The sequence below is a fragment of the Callorhinus ursinus genome, unplaced genomic scaffold, assembly GCF_003265705.2.
Source record: "Callorhinus ursinus isolate GAN/ISIS: 27379988/994484 unplaced genomic scaffold, GSC_fseal_2.0 scaffold1, whole genome shotgun sequence".
NCBI classification, from domain to species: Eukaryota; Metazoa; Chordata; class Mammalia; order Carnivora; family Otariidae; genus Callorhinus; species Callorhinus ursinus.
Genome location: NW_027397063.1, coordinates 63447390 through 63463759, shown reverse-complemented (window position 1 = coordinate 63463759; position 16370 = coordinate 63447390). Strand labels below are relative to the sequence as shown.

At 52.0% G+C, this 16370-nt stretch overlaps 1 protein-coding gene across 2 annotated transcripts in view; it reads right to left on the bottom strand.

Annotated features, from left to right (window-relative positions):
* XXYLT1 (xyloside xylosyltransferase 1) overlaps positions 1 to 16370 on the bottom strand; it is a 164996-nt gene that overhangs the window by 135056 nt on the left and 13570 nt on the right. Inside the window, exon 1 of one of the 2 annotated variants that reach the window (XM_025876418.2) lies at positions 5549 to 5623. The exons of the other annotated variant lie outside the window; for it this stretch is intronic. Coding sequence (XP_025732203.1) covers positions 5549 to 5590 — 42 coding nt within the window. The 5' untranslated portion in view covers positions 5591 to 5623. Of the gene's footprint in view, positions 1 to 5548; positions 5624 to 16370 lie in introns of those variants that run through there. 2 annotated transcript variants of the gene reach the window in all.

The window sequence follows — 16370 nt, the reverse complement described above, 5'->3', positions numbered from 1 at the left end:
CCACGTGTGAGAGTTGTGTAGGCATGCACGTCGGGGGAGCGCAGTGGAAGGGGAATGGGAGCCCTCCCCAGTCTGCTTTCTGCTTCTGAACCCCAAGCTGGGCCACTCGGAAACGGGAAGCCACGTGAAAACGTCTGGTCCTGAGATTTGGGACCCTCCTCGAGTCTGGGCAGCTGGTGGCAGCCCTGGCATCGCCACGCCCAGCAACCGCTCCATGTGTCCGATGCCCCACCTCCCCGTCCAACAGCGTGGACAGGGAGGGGACCCCCAGAAGACAGCCCCGGAAAATGCCGAGTGCCACAGTCAACTCGTCCATCAATTCAACCAGCATTTCCTAAGGGCCCCAGACACTCTGGAGGTGCGGTGAGAGCTAGACGGAATAATCAGGCACCACTTCCTGCAAAACACTTGGGATCTAGAAAGGTCAGCAGCTACTGAACAGAGCTCTGCAAGTTATGAAACACTTTCACGCACCCTGATGCCCGTGACAACCTAGGACTTAGTGAGGCAGACGTCACTATTATAGCTCTATTATGATTACAGATTTATTATCATTACAAATGAGAACGCAGATGCTCAAAGAGGTTACGCCTGCCCAAGGTCACAAAGCTACTAAGTGGCAGGGCCAGCACTTGAACTCTGGTCTCTGGATTCCAAGTCCCTCGCTCTTCCAGCTATAAATGCATCCTCTTTCTTAACAGCAACCACATCGGCATAAGCAGCAAACAGAATAGATAAGAGTACTAACAGGACCCTAAAGAGTTGGTTTTCCTTGGCTGACGTTATTCCAGATTATAAATTCATCCCACATGCAGCTACCAAATTACCATGCACTCTGCTCACATAAGTCTTGCATGTTTTCTCTGTTGCTCCGTGTGCCCCCCCGCCCCCGACATCTAGAACACTCCACTGCACACCAGAGGCACTCGATAAATACAACCCAGGCCAGAAGCCTGATGTTCCTCCGCCTCCAGCCTCAGCCCTCGCTAGAGGTCTGCTGATGACCCCTCCGACCTCCCTTTTACCCTGGCAGCTCACAGGGAAAACCTCACCCTGCCAGGCTGCCACATATTGCTCAGCCACCACCATATGGACTCCAGGACACCAAGAGTGGGGGGAGAGGCCCCACGACTCCCCTGACTGGCTTGTTTACCTGGTCAGGGGCTCTGCCAGGGGAGAAAAGACTGGTGAGGGCAGGGCCCCGAGGTTCTCAAGCAGGCGGGTGCCACCCTGTCATCTACGACTGCCCTTCCTCGACCCGTCTCAGCTCATTCCCCGCCCGGCCTGCGCCTCCAGAACCTTCAGGCATCAGGTCATTAGAAGAACCACCCTTCCCGGCCCAGCAGTGGGGGTCCACCGCCCTGTCCGCTTCTCCCGACTTTAGGTTCTACTTTTGGCAGAAACCTGTTTTTGTCTTCACTCACTTAAGCGTTTGCTTTTCTCTTTACTTGTGTTTCCGAAACACCATTACACTCAGATAAACTTTTATACTGTGTTAGCGTCATTGTTCTTGTAACTCTGTCTTTTTCAAATGTATTCACATTTCTCTCCTAATGAGCTATTTTCCTTTATCCTTTTCCTGACTCATTTTTTGATGTTTTCTTTTTCATGACTTCTCGGCCAGTTCTGCTATTCCCCAGTCCAGATGCCCAATTATGCCTTTTACCTCCTACACCTCCCTTGCTCCCCTCACCCCACCCTGGTGACTTCCTTCCTGGCTGCGTGAGCACCACAAACCCTAGGTCTCCCACCTCCTGCCCTGTCCCCTCCAAACCAGCCTCTGTTGTGCCTCTCGAATAACCAAATACCCAACTTCCCTTCTCCCTCTCCTTGACTTCTAAACCTCCAATGGCTCACTGCACCGGTCACAGTCCAAACTCCCCAGCAAGGCTCCAGACACCCGGCCCTAGTGACTGCCTATCCCTCGCGCCCTCCCTCCTCTGGCGAGTGAGCAGAACTGAACCAGGCTGCCCCCACCCTGTCCTAGATCCTCGTATATTTGTACCTGCTCTTTGCACCATGGGGAACCCCTCCCAGCCCCCATGTGTCTGGTAAACTCCTATCCAGTCTCCCAACCTGGCTCAGACACCGGCGGCCCTGGCCTTGGCTCAGCGTCCCACAATTCATCACATCCTCCTCGGCACCCTCCATCACCCGGATGGAGGCTCCGCTTCCCTGTCTGACTTCTCTACAAGCCTCTGGCGTTCACTGAGGCCAGACGCTATGGCTTCTCTGTGCCCCGTGCCCAGCCCCCGGCCACAGGACAGGCCACCACAGAGGTTTGTTGAACCAAATGAACTTACTAGCTTAGTAATGAAGTTACTAAACCAACCAGAGCCTAAAATACAGAAATGATAACACCTACCTCCTATGGTGGCTTTTAGGACCACCTGGGACAAGTAGAGTAAGCACCTAGTTCAGGGGCTGCCACGCGGCGGTTATTCCTCAGTATTAGCATTCTGCCCCCAGCCCCGTGCTCAGCCCCCTGAATGCCCTCACAAGCCAGCTTTCCCCTCTGAGCCTCATTACCCCTCCAAACCATGGCTGGAAGTAGGAATCTGACAAGAAGCTAGAAGCTGACAGGAGGGCTCTCTCAGAAATGGAAGCCTCTGTATTCATTAAAAAGGAAGACAGAGAATGGATACGTGCAACCAAACACACACACGTACACGCTCAGCACAGAGCCTACCGAAGCCGAGCTGAGGGAGACAGCTTTCAGCAGCCAGCTTATTCCCTGACCCGGGCCCCCAGCTCACCCCAAAGCTTCACGGGAGACAATTACACCCTATCAGCATTAATAGATTTATGAGGACAAACTGTACTCAGTACATTGTTTCAAATGCTGCACACTGAAGCACCCGCTCCAGTGAATATTTCATTTAATAAATCTACTTAAAGATAAATTAATATGTTCCATGGACACACAGCAAGAAGCAAACCACAGGCACGCCAAGTGTGAAACACAACACCCAGGCCTCCCAATGTCTAAAACCAGTTTGCAAACTGTGACCTTCCAAGGGCAGAGTCGGAGTCAGGCACACTAGGAAGCCCCCAGCCCAGGGTCTGGTGCCCAGCAGGGGTGAGGCAAGAGAGATGGAAGGTGCAAAGTGGGGGGGAGGGGGTGTGGGTTAGAGAAAAGGTCACCCCTCCCACCATTCCTCCCCCCTTTTAAATCCCCAACCTCAAGGGCTGCAGGAAGAATTACCATATAACCTAGAAAACCAGGAGGAATATAAAGTGACTCCCATATCGATGGCAACTGGCCAATGAGAAGATCTAAAACAATGGTTTGGTTTGCACCAACTTGACTATACAATTTTGGGAGACTTAGATTAAAAAGTCAAATCACTATTTGTAACTTCTATAAATTTATTTATATATAAATACTTAAAATTAAAATCCTATTAAAGTACTATTTTTTCCCACACCGGCTCACAAAATGATTTCTTTTTGAACCTCTCCTGTGCATGCTCCACATTAGTGCCTTTATCAACCTGAGGTGAGACATCCAGAGCCGTTTTCCGGGACACATCATCCTTGTCATCCATTTAAGATACAGCTTCTTGTGAATTTATGTAGGATAGTGTCATTGGAAATGGTATCCCAACCCATGAGAATCCACATTCATAGCATCAAGCCATTACTTTTTTTGTCAGCCTATAATTACATATTTGTAGCCACTTACTATCTTCCTTTTATTAGTGATCTTTAAAGGCTCACTTATATCAATATTCTACACTTGTAATTATGAAATTAAAACCCCAGGAAGGATGACTAAATCTGTGTTAAATTTCTTCGCCTCCTTTTATTTTTAATTAATTCTGTCAAGTGACTTCTAGAAGCACTTAAATTCAGTAATGACTGAGGTTGTTCCAGGCTAAGGTGTTCTCAAGCTGTACTTTGTGGTTCAAATAAAACATGTAGTTGAGAGAGCACTGAGTACAAGAGACTCAGGAAAGACTCAACTCTTTTGGAAAGGGCAAACTGGGGAGGCGGGGAGAAGGGAAGCTTGCCTCCCATCCACCATGCACAGCACATTCTGGACACTTCCAATACGAGGAGACCCAAGCAACCAGAACAGCACAGTCCAGTGCCAGGGAGGGGGAGAGGTCTTTGCCAGCCTGGCCCTGGGCTCGCGGGCACAGACAGGCCTGAAGAGCCAGGCCACAGCTCCCCTCAGCACTCACTGAGGACATAAAGCAACGCCAAGTCTTAGCTCAACTTAGTGGAGAAAACTCATTGATCACCTGGCATGCCCCACAGGGAGTCAGGTCACACCATGATCCGGGAGCCAAGAAACCAGGTGACAGGGGCTGGCTCTGCACACAGATGCCAGGTTCCCAGGAAACACCAAGGCAAGGTCTGCTTGAAGAACAGTGACTCCTCCAGCCGCGGACACAGTGGCACAGGAGGGCAACATCACGTCCCCATGCTCAGCTGGAGACTGTCCCCAGAACTGCTGCTGGAGAGAAGAACGATAGCACAAAGCTAACATTCCTGGTGCACCTGCCACAGGCTGGAATCTATGTACTGCAGGAATGGCCAACGGGGTGTCCACTTGCCCCAAGGGGTGGCCTGGAGCACCGGGTAGGAAGGCTTCTGCAGCTGCATCTGGACTCAAGCCACCATCAGTACCAGTGTCCACCAGTGGGTGCGCAAACTCGACCCCCAGTGCTGTGGGTGCCCTGTTTCGGTCCCTCCCTAATGTGACTTTCATCACTTCTGCAAGATGTCCTAGATGTAATTCAATCTTGCCAGGCAGAAGCACAAACAGCTGAAGAGGAAAAAGGAAGCCTGCCCGTCTAATTCCCAAAGAATTTCCAACATCCAAGCTCATGACCCACTTTACTAACAGCTCAAAAGCTAAAGGCGTCCTCACTACAAGGTGTCCAGTTGCTACAATACATCTTGTCTGGTTCCCTCCCCACTCTCCTCTCCACCTCACACTTACTGCCCTATCAGAAGTTTCCAGATAACCAGATCTGCAGTTAACGTTCTGGGACTCCTACAAGATTCCCAACATTTCGGCAGATTCCATTTCTCCCACACCTCGATCCGGCCCGGGTAGGGAGGACAGGTAAGACAGGCCCAGCAGCTATGGAGAAGGCCCGCCGCTCGGGGGGTGACTGAGGGCCGAACCACGTCAACCAGCAAGCTGCAGCCTCGCTGTCAGGAGGGGAGCCGCGATCTGAGCTCGCCAACTCCAGAGCACAGAGGCTGTCGCTGGGGAGTCCTACAAAAATGCAGACTCCTAGGTCCTCGCCCCAGACATCACGAGCCAGTTTGCAGGCAGGCTCAGGAATCTTCGTTCAGAAACCAGCCGTAAGTGAGTCTACTGCAGGTGGTCCTCAGACCCTCAGAGAAGTGCCCTCCCGGACTTGGTGCCAGTCAGACGGCCTCAGGGTGCTGGCTGGGCTCAGCTCTGGCAATCACACTGCAGGAAGGCTGTGGGCAAGCTCCCACAGCATGTCCAAAGGAGAAGACCAAGGTGGCAAAAGGTCCAGAGCCCTTCCCCTGAGAAGCAGCTGGAGGGTCTGTGGGTACGTACCCCGGCGGGGGTGTGCCAGATCTTTCTCTCCCGTCCCTCCATCTCTCCCCATGCATGTTTTCACATTTTATTTTCTTGCCTGTAATGGAGAGAGGATAAATAGCAAAGGAATACCCCTACCCCCTTTCAAACCTCGATTCTCTGTTGACTAGGAGCCCCTAACAGAGGAATCGAGCAGAGACCCCGAGTTAGAACAGGCTACCATGACGGCAGGAGAGAAGAACCCAGACTGAGGAACTGGACACAGTGCCCTGTGTGCCCAGTGTGCCTGCACCAACGTCTCTTAGCCCTCACCCCGTGTTGCGCTCCCCACCTCCAGCAGGTAAAAAGATGAAGACCTGATGAGCATAGCAACATAAAGAGGCTGTGTACATGACAAGAGCGGACTTGTCATGTTGTGACCTACAAGACACGCCAAGTGTCTTGTAGGTGCTCTGCTCTGTAGACCTCCAAACACCCGGGCCCTCCCAGGGAATTTCCAGGATGACCCCGAGGAACTACGGCAAACCACCCGGACAGAGCCACATCCTCGAAAGGCAAAGAAGGATCTGAGAAAAGACGAAAACATGGAGAAGAGTGGAGACAGACAGAGGAAGTGGCCCAGATGCTCCTCCGAGGCTGACTATGAATGAACCATAAGGCGACTCCAAAAGAAAATTGGGAGGAGGGGGGATGGAAAGGTCAGTGCTTTCTTCTGGACTCTGGAAGTGTTCATGACCAGCTAACAGTGACATCAGACTGTGGCTGCATGGCCTTCCAGATATCCTTGCCACAGCTGAGGGGCGCATTAAGCAGAAATCCATAATTTCTACAGCACGGTGCAGCTAACCGCCCAGCTCCGTGGCCCGTTTCACCAGGCCACTCACCCACCGCCTGCTGCCCCGGTCTCCAGGTCCCAGATCCCTCCTCTCAACCCTGAGCAGTCATTCTTAAAAACAAATGCCTCGGTCACTCCTCACCTTTTCCAGCACTCACTAAAGAACACATTTAGTGAGTTCTTTAAAACAATCCTTACATAGCAGTTACAATCATTCCTTAATTCGCTTCTTTTACAAATGATGAGGTTTGGTTTTTTTACATGTAATGCCAAACTTCCTGACAGTCCAGGCCAATTTTCCACAATATAATGTTTTCCACCTCAAAAGATAAGAGAAGGCATGAGACGGAAGGAGAGCAGTGGAAGGATGGAAGAGCTGTTAGGTCAGAGAGAGAACGACAGCAGCAGGACTGTCTGCGGAAACCTCAGGAGGAGCTGTCTGGTCTCTCTACTCACCAGGAAGTCCACTGACTATAGATCTGGCAGGTCTTCTTGACCAGGTTCCCTGATCTGTTAAAATCCCCCATGACCTTCATCAAGATAAAAAGCTTTTGCACAGCAAAAGAAACAGTCCACAAAACCAAAAGACAACCGACAGAATGGGAGAAAATATTTGCAAATGACATATCAGATAAAGGGCTAGTATCCAAAATCTATAAAGAACTTATCAAACTCAACAGCCAAAGAACAAATAATCCAATCAAGAAGTGGGCAGAAGACATGAACAGACATTTTTCCAAAGAAGACATCCAAATGGCCAACAGACACATGAAAAAGTACTCAAGATCACTCGGCATCAGGGAAATCCAAATCACAAAACCTCAATGAGGTACCACCTCACACCCGTCAGAATGGCTAAAATTAACCAGTCAGGAAACGACAGATGTTGGCGGGGATGCGGAGAAAGGGGAACCCTCCTACGCTGTTGGTGGGAATGCAAGCTGGTGCAGCCCCTCTGGAAAACAGTCTGGAGGTTCCTCAAACAGTTGAAAATAGAGCTACCAGACGACCCAGCAATTGCACTACTGGGTATTTACCCCAGAGATACAAATGTAGGGATCCGAAGGGGTACGTGCACCCCAATGTTTATAGCAGCAACGTCCACAATAGCCAAACTGTGGAAAGAGCCAAGATGTCCATCGACAGATGAATGGATAAAGAAGATGTGGTATATATACACAGTGGAATATTATGCAGCCATCAAAAGGAATGAGATCTTGCCATTTGCAACGACGTGGATGGAACTGGAGGGTGTTATGCTGAGTGAAGTAAGTCAATCAGAGAAAGACATGTATCATATGACCTCACTGATATGAGGAATTCTTAATCTCAGGAAACAAACCGAGGGCTGCTGGAGTGGTGGGGGGTGGGAGGGATGGGGTGGCTGGGTGACAGACACTGGGGAGGGTACGTGCTATGGTGAGCGCTGTGAATTGTGCAAGACTGTTGAATCACAGATCTGTACCTCTGAAACAAATAATGCAATATATGTTGAGAAAAAAAAAAAGAAGAAGAAGATAGCAGGAGGGGAAGAATGAAGGGGAGTAAATTGGAGGGGGAGATGAACCATGAGAGACGATGGACTCTGAAAAACAAACTGAGGGTTCTAGAGGGGAGGGGGGTGGGGGGATGGGTTAGTCTGGGGATGGGTATTAGGGAGGGCACGTTCTGTGTGAAGCACTGGGTGTTATGCACAAACAATGAATCATGGAACACTACATCAAAAACTAATGATGTAATGTATGGTGATTAACATAACAAAAAATTTAAAGGAAAAAAAAAATCCCCCATGACCTATGACCTCCCAAAGAACACTGCAGTTTCACCAGGAGTGACACCCAAAGGAATGCAATTGGGGGATTCCAGCTTCAACCTGGCAGGCAGGAAGTGGCCCCAGGTGGGGGGCCTGCCCCACGCTCCCTACCCCCTCTACCCCTCCCTCCCCCCAGGTCCCCACTCCCCTGCTGGCTCTCTGGGACTGGACACAGCTAGAACCCAAGCAGGGATCCAGGGTACCCTCCGAGCTCAGACCAGTCAGACTCCAGGATGGCCTCCACCATTTGCCGGCTTTCCTAAGTTCCATGAAACCCCTCGTCCAGTGCTCCCCAAGATGTGGCACACACCCACGGCGGGGCTGGGTGGGGGAGGGCAGAGTACAGAAGAAAATTCTAAGAGGCACACAAACCAACCACTTTAATACTTATGGACTGATTTTGATATGTAAAATACGAGAAAATTAGCAAAACCGCTTCAGAACTATGATTGCGCAGGCAGTACCTAAGGAGAGGCTAAGGAAAAAGATTTAAAGAAGAGTCGGTTTAAAATACACATTAAGTAGATAATGCCACAGGCAGTTATGGGATTTGCGCAAAAACCGTGAAGGAAACATTCAAATGACCTGCCTCGGAGACACCGTTCGTGTCCATCACTGCTTTTGGGGGGTGAGCTGATGTGTTTAAAATGCCAAGCACAGCACTGACAGCCAGGCGGTGTCCGCGGCGTGAGGGCTGGCCTCCCCCGAGGTCAGCCCCAGCAGGCGTCAGGACCGGATCTCCAGCGAGCCCTCCTGTAACCTCAAGCCACGAGTCCCCCTGGCACGGCAGGACACCACACCGCTTTACCCCACCAGCCAGGCGCGGGCATCTGCGCATCACAAGCACCACAGGGAAGTGAGACGTGTGGTGGGCAGCCACGTGGACAAACATGAGCTCATTCAACCCTCGCCATGACTGTGCCCTTCATAAAGGGGACGTGGCCTGTCCAAGGTGGCCCGCTGGATGGCCAAGGCCCAGATCTGAGCCCAGGCCCTTCTGATTCTAGAATGCAAGCAACCTGCCAGTCCCTAGGGACTGCCCCCGCCCCACCTTTCTTCCTCTTTTATTCCCTCACCGAAGGCAGAGCCCCACTGTCTGGGAGTGACATGTTTCCAGCCCTCCGGAGGCCACAAGTCTGGGTGTGAATGAAGTCTGGTGTAGAAAGCCTCGTCATGCTCTTAACCCAATAAGCACCCTTCTCCTGCAGGGTCCCGAATCCCGCACTCCTCCCCAGCCCACAGCTTCCTCTCGCCCCTTGGCCAGGACGCTGGCCTCCTAAACAGGCCTCCCCCCTTCATTCTGTCCTCCACACAGCGGCCAGAGTGGCCCTTCTCCACTCAAAACCCAGCCACAGCCCCTCCCGTCACCAGTCAAAGCCAGAGTCCTCACGGGCACTGGGGCTGTGCCGGGGTCTGCGGTCCTCCTGTAGGGCCTCCCCCGCCACGCCCCCACCGCCACATGCAAGGCCTTGCTGCTCCCCGCACACGCCAGGCGACCTCCCACCCAGGCCTGCACTGTTCCCCATGGTTGCACGGCCAACTCCACTCCTCAGGCCTCTGCTCAAAAGCCACCTCCTTAGTGACAGGGTCCCGGCCTCTCAACTAGCAATCACAACTGCCCCACACTCCCGAGGCCTCTTACCCTGCTAACATACTGTGTAACTTACTCACCTCCTAGGACGCTGCACAACTTCCTCATTTGCTTGTCATGGAACAACAAAGAGATGAAATGAAACCTAGCCTTTTTGAGCCCCTACTTCACGGTGTCCCAGGAAGCAAAGCAAACAAATGTTATTAGCTCATTTAATCCTCTTCCTGCCAGAACATAAGCTCCAAAAAGGCAGGATACTTGACCTGTTCTGCCCCCTTTGCTCACTGATACACCCAGCACGTATCAATGTCCTGGGGTACTGCTGAAACCTATTAGACACACAGGTAAGTATGGCTCAGTCTACACGGACCTTAAACGTGCTCATTGCAAAGAAAGCAGTGCCCCTTTGTTCTGGCTTTCCTAAGTGTCCCCCAAGGACTAGCCACAGCCTTTGGCTTCCCCTCTGTTGGCATTACTCTGCTTTGGCCCTAAGCCCCTGGGATCTGAGGATCTTCCCTCAAACTGTGAGAACACAGACCACTTCACCGAGGAGATGGATTCATAGCACAGGGAAGAAACTGGTCATCAGGGAGCACCAGACCACTGTCACCCTGCAAGGCAGCCAGCCCCCCAATCCCCACTCAGACCTAAGAGCTGCCCAAGGCTCAGGCCTAGCAGCCCGTGGCTAGGAACGTGGATTTTGCTAATTGTACAAATGGATAGGAGAGACAATGTGGAGCTAAGAGCTCACACAGGTCACTGATCCAACCCTCTCATTTCAGACGGGGGAAACTGAGGCCCCAGTGAGGGGGAAGGGGCTCTCCCCAGGTTACACGGCAAATCACACCGCCCCAAAAAGCCAGGCCTTGTGCCTTCTCAGACAGCTCTGCAGCGGTGGAGGTGAGACTCAGGGAAAGGCCAGTCCACCTCTACCTGGAGGCACCCTCCTCTCTGCTCTCAGCTACAGATATTCTGAAATGCTGGGGAAGGCTGGTCCAAGTCTCCACATGACCAGAAAGCTTGGGGTGGTGCGAAGGAACCCTCAGGTTTGCCCTGAAAGTTTCCCTCCTATCCTATTTATTCCCCAAGCGGGCCTCAGGTTTCCACCTCCTGATGCAAAGGCAAAAGGACCCGCCCCAAGAAAAGGGAGCCTGCACACCAAGTGCTTGGGAGGACGGAGAGTGGGCGGCAGGAGCACCGCACCGGACAAGAGCTCACAGTGCCTCAGAAGGACGCACAGGCTCCTGGGCCAGGAAATGCCTGTTCAGGTGTGCACTCTGGAGGAACCCAAGCACATATGTGTACCCAGACACACACCTGATGCTCACTGCGGCAACGTCTGGGTGACAGAAAGGGAACAACCCAGCCACCTCTATTGGGAAAATGGATAAACAGGCGTACACATAATGAAATCCGACACAGCAGTTAAAATGAGCAAATAAGACCCACATATATCATCTTGGATACGTCCCAAAACCATATGCTGAATGAAAAAAAGAAGTATCAAAAGACTATATATTTAAGGAGAGTATTTTTATGACTGTTTAAAGGGCACACGGGTGGCTCAGTGGGTTAAGTGTCTGACTCTTGGTTTCAGCTCAGGGGCGTGGGATTAAGCCCCACGTCGGGCTCCATGCTCAGCGCAGAGTCTGCTTGAGATTCTCTCTCTCCCTCTCCCTCTGCCGCTCCCCCTGCTCATGCGCAGATGCTCTGTCTCTCTAAAATAAATAAAATCTTTACTATAACTGATTAAAATATAGAAAGCAATAAAAAATACACATATACATTTTTGTGGGCACATATGTATGTGATAAAAGTACAAAAACACAAATTCCACAAAGCTCACCCCCTTCTGGTGTGTGATAACGAACACCTCGGGAGGGGTAGGATGGAGAAGAAGTAGGAGTGGGCTTGAAGCTAGATCCATAGTATCTTGTTTCTTTAAAAAAAGAATCTGAAGCAAATACAGCAAAACGTTAGCACCTATCGAACCTATATAATAATAGCATAATCTATTACGTTTTCTCCGGATTTTTCCATATTTCGGTGTGTCCTAACTTAAATTTTTAACATATAAGAAATAAAATACTGGGGCACCTGGGTGGCTCAGTCGGTTAAGCGTCTGCCTTCAGCTCAGGTCAGGATCCCGGGGTCCTGGGATCCAGCCGGCCTCGGGCTCCCTGCTCAGCGGGGAGTCTGCTTCTCCCTTTGCCTCCGCCCCTCCCCCCTGCTTGTGCTCTCCCTCTCAAATAAATAAATCTCTTAAAAAATAAATACAATAAAATACTAAAAAAATAGAATACTAAGAAGAGACAAAGCTGGGTTGTACAATGTAAATTAGCTATAAAACTCTGTAACAGAAAGCCAAGAGGGCAGGCACTGAGGAGTGTTACTGCTGGGTCCTGATTTTCACATATAATTTATGGGCATAGGCCCACTTCCAACTGTGACATGTTCCTTCTGAAGAGTCAAGGAAGAGCTCAGAGAACGATTCAAAAGAAGGAAAACATACACACACAGATGTTCTCTGTGGCTTATTTAGAGGGTGAAAAATCAGAAACTCCCAGGACAGCTTACAAAAGAAAAATGATAATAACTGACAATACAACCGTACAAACGATAAGCACGAGACAAGACAGAACGATGGGGAAACGTCCTCGAGCTGCAACCCCACATACGGGTCTCGCAGGAAGCAAGCAACCAAGTGCCCTGGCTACACCCAAAGCATGCCTGCGGTGGGCAAGCCTCAAAGGCAACATGCAAGAGTACGATGGCTCCTTAGGACTGGACGCACAGCTCTACCCTCTCCCAGCGGCAGGTGTGGGTGGGCTCTCCGGGGCTCCGCTCCCTGCTCCCCCCACTGCCCAGGGACTAGGCGGATTCCTCGGAATGCGATGCGTTCACGGGGCAATGAGAATCCCCTTCCATATTTCCAGGCGAGAACAAACCCCTCAAAGATTTCCAGAAATCCATTCCAGATGCGGCACATGTCACAGAAAAGGGCTCGGGGGTCAGCAGCTCCAGAAACCAAGAGGTTAAGTGCAGGGTCCTATTTCATCTCCCAGAGCTAGCTGCTTGAGACAGAGCTTTTGCTTTAGGTAAAGAGAAATGCTCTCGTTCTGCATTTGTTCTCACAGTCTAGCAGCCCTCTGAGCAAGCCAGATTAGTACATAACTTCCGTTGCGCACATTTCCGATCAAAGCAAAAGCCGCTCCGTGAGTCTGAAGAACAGACAAGTAAGTGGAATCAACCTCCATAAACATCTTACGTCCTCTGCAAATCCTGCTCACCAACCTCAATTAACTCTCTAGCTGTTTGCTCTGCACCGATGAAGGGAGTCACTAGCTAAGTTGAGTCTTAAACTGGAACACTTAGAAATGATGCTCTCAGCCAAGTCCCAGCGGTGCCTGCCATCAGCGCACACCACACAGACTCCATGGGGGACGACGAGGTGACCAGTGGACCCTGAGGACCCTGAGGCTGGGCACTGTGTGGCTGTGCTCCCAGAGGGCAGCCACCTGCCCCAGCCATCGGCCGGCCCCCGAGTGGGCAATCAGGGACCCGAGATTCTGGCTATGACGCAGACGTCAGCAGTGGCTGACCGAGGCTTGCCAGTTGGCCAGTGCCCTGTCCCCAGGGACCCAGGACCAACGGTTACTCTGACCTTATCTGGGTTAAACTCTACTACTCTGACCACAGGTTAAATTTACCTTAGAGCAAGTAGTCAGCAGCTAAAATAATGACCAGAGGGCACAGGCCCACTTCTCTACTGGGGTATGTCCAAGTCACTGCCTCCTTCCCAGGAGCCATTCTCCTGAGCTGAAAGCTTGTTCCTTTTCCGCTGGGAGGAAAAAGGGGACCACAGGGCCTAACCCCACTGGGCTCAGTCACCATCTCGCAGTTACCTGGCATGCACACAGGATATAATCAAGTGTGGGGGCCAGGGGATCTCTGTGCCAAACTTGCCCTTTTATAAGACAAACCTGAGCATCCATACAGCCAACCTGAGGCTGGCTACCTATAGCAGGATCTGACCTGTGACATTGGATGAGCAGGTGCAGACCAGCAGGGCAGGCCCGTGAGATGGTATTCTAGGGGAGGACCCGGGCAGGGTCCGGCTGCTGGAGGGCAGGACACACACCTGGACAGCATTCATGAGGAATAGGGTAGCCATGCCCAAGGTCCAGAGCAAACATCTAGTATGTGTTGGGCACAAGCAGGACTTTTAGGAACATTAATTCATTTAATTTCATCCCCAAAACAATGTTTTGAGGCGGGTGATATTACCGTGCCCCTTCCACAGATAAGGAAGGAGTTCGGAGAAGGCAAACAACTACCACTGCCTCCTCGAGGGATGAGGCAGAGTTGCCTCCTGACCCAGACCCATCCATAGTCAGTACCATACTCACTCAAGAAACACATGCCCACCCCTACACTAGGCTGCACCAGGAGGGAGATCAGACATAGACTGTACCCTTGAGCCCCCCATCCCGTTTGGCAGCTTCGCCAACACTGCAGACAGAGCTGGGGATCACAGAGGCTTCAGAAAACCGATAAAGGCACCAGGTCTTCAGAGAGAGGGGGCTCTCCAGCTAGGGTGGAGCCCCCCCACCCCCTGCCAATCTCCTATCCTGCCATTCAGTAAAGGTCTAGAAAGGTAGGGTGCTTGAGCTGCCCCTTCAAGGTAAGCTGGGCGGCAAAGCAGCAGAAATTGAAGTATCCTGAGCACCTACTGTGTGTGTGTGTGTCGTGGAGCTCAGCTCACATAATGGAGAGCCCTGACACCCTGAGATCCTTTTAATAGATACCGCTGGACTGCGGTTGATGGGGTGCAGACCCAGGCAGGGGACAGCGGTGGGGTTCCTTCTACCACCACCGGGACGCTGGGGCCTGCCCCGGAGGAGGCCGGCTCCCCTCCACTGTGGAGAAGCTGCTCAGCGGGTGTGATGCAAAGCCATTCAGGGTAAACAAAACGAAGGCGTGTGCAGGGCAGTCACAGGTGGATGAGGCTGAGAACAAAGCCAGAAGACAGACAAGCATACCGAGACCAACACAATCCAGAACTGGCTTCAGAAACACACAAAAGGGAAAGCAGGCAGGGAGACAGCAGGGGCAGGAGACACGGCTCCCAGACCCTTTGTCCACTGCCCAGCTGAGTGGCTTTGAGCAAGTCGCTTGGCCTCTCTGGGCCCCAGGTTCCTCACAGGTAAGATGAAGGGACAGGACTACACAACCTCCCCGGTTCTCTCCGGCGCTGACCTCCTCTGACTTGCTGCCAAACCGGGAAGGCGGAGTTCCGAACAGCACGGGCCTCCGAGACCCACACGCCAACAGAGGCTCCCAGCTGGTTCTACGGAGCAGAACCTGGAGGAGTGAGACCTGCCCCATGCCGGCTCTGAGGTTCCCCTGCTCTTCGCAAGCCGCCTAGCAGGTCCTTGGCCTGTTGACAAGGGAAACAGATACGCGTGTAAGGCCCCAGCGAGCAGCAAGCATGGGGGGCACCGTGCTCTCGGGGATCCCAGCGCTCACAGAGCCCTCCCCGTGTGCAGAGACTAGAATGACCCAGACCTCACAGGCATGAGGGCAGACTGCTTAGGAGTCAGAAAGACTGCTCTGTCACTTTGTGGCCGGATGACTCTGAGCAAGCTACTAACCCTGCTCTGGGCTCAGAATCCTCATCTGTGAAACCTCTTCCCAGGAGAGATTATGCCCTGCCTCACAGGGCTAGTCACTCTGAGGATTAAATCAGAGAGCGGGGACAGAATGTAGCATGGTGCCTGTCACTTACATGGTGGCAACGGCTGCTATCACCAATGACAAGGTCAATGGTAAACGTCTGAGAGAACTCGCGTGACTCCACGTTCCAAGCCAGGGGCAGAGGTCGCAGTTGAATCAATATCTCCCAGAAAGGGAGGGGCGAGTCAGCAAGGAGGACCTGGCCAGAGCCATTCCAGGAACAACCCCAGGAAGAGGTGAACCATGGCTTCAAGCCCCCCCCCACACGCCCTGCCAATCTCCTATCCTGCCATTCAGTAAAGGTCTAGAAAGGACTTGTCCTCTACACTTCCTAGCACCCAGTTTCCACATGCCAGTAAGAGAGTCGTGCAATATTTATTCAGGGCTGAAATGTCCCTACCCATCTTACAGATGAGAAACTGAGGCTCAAGACACTGAAAGGCCTTGTCAGTGGAAGCCAGGGTCAGAGAGAGCCCCAGAACCCAGGAACATGATACCTGGGCAGGACTCTGCCCACCATACCTCAGCTCAAATTGAGTGCCAGCCCCAGGCACTGCCTACCAGCTGGGGGCTCTGGGCAGATCAAGTGGCCACAGCAGCCCTATCCGTATAAGACAGAAACACAGGCCAAGCCCCTTCCACCTCCCCTAGACCAACATCAGTAGCTTTTCTTAGTAATACAAGGGGGAGAGCTCTGAAACCCAAAAGGATTCTCCAAAACACACCTGAATCTTCCCAGCAGGCCTCAGGTGGGATGACTTCCTGTCTGAAGAACCTACATTAAAAGGCACAAGAAAGTCTTCTCTAAATCGAGAGGCCCTGGGGCGCCTGGGGTGGCTCAGTCGTTGGACGTCTGCCTTCGGCT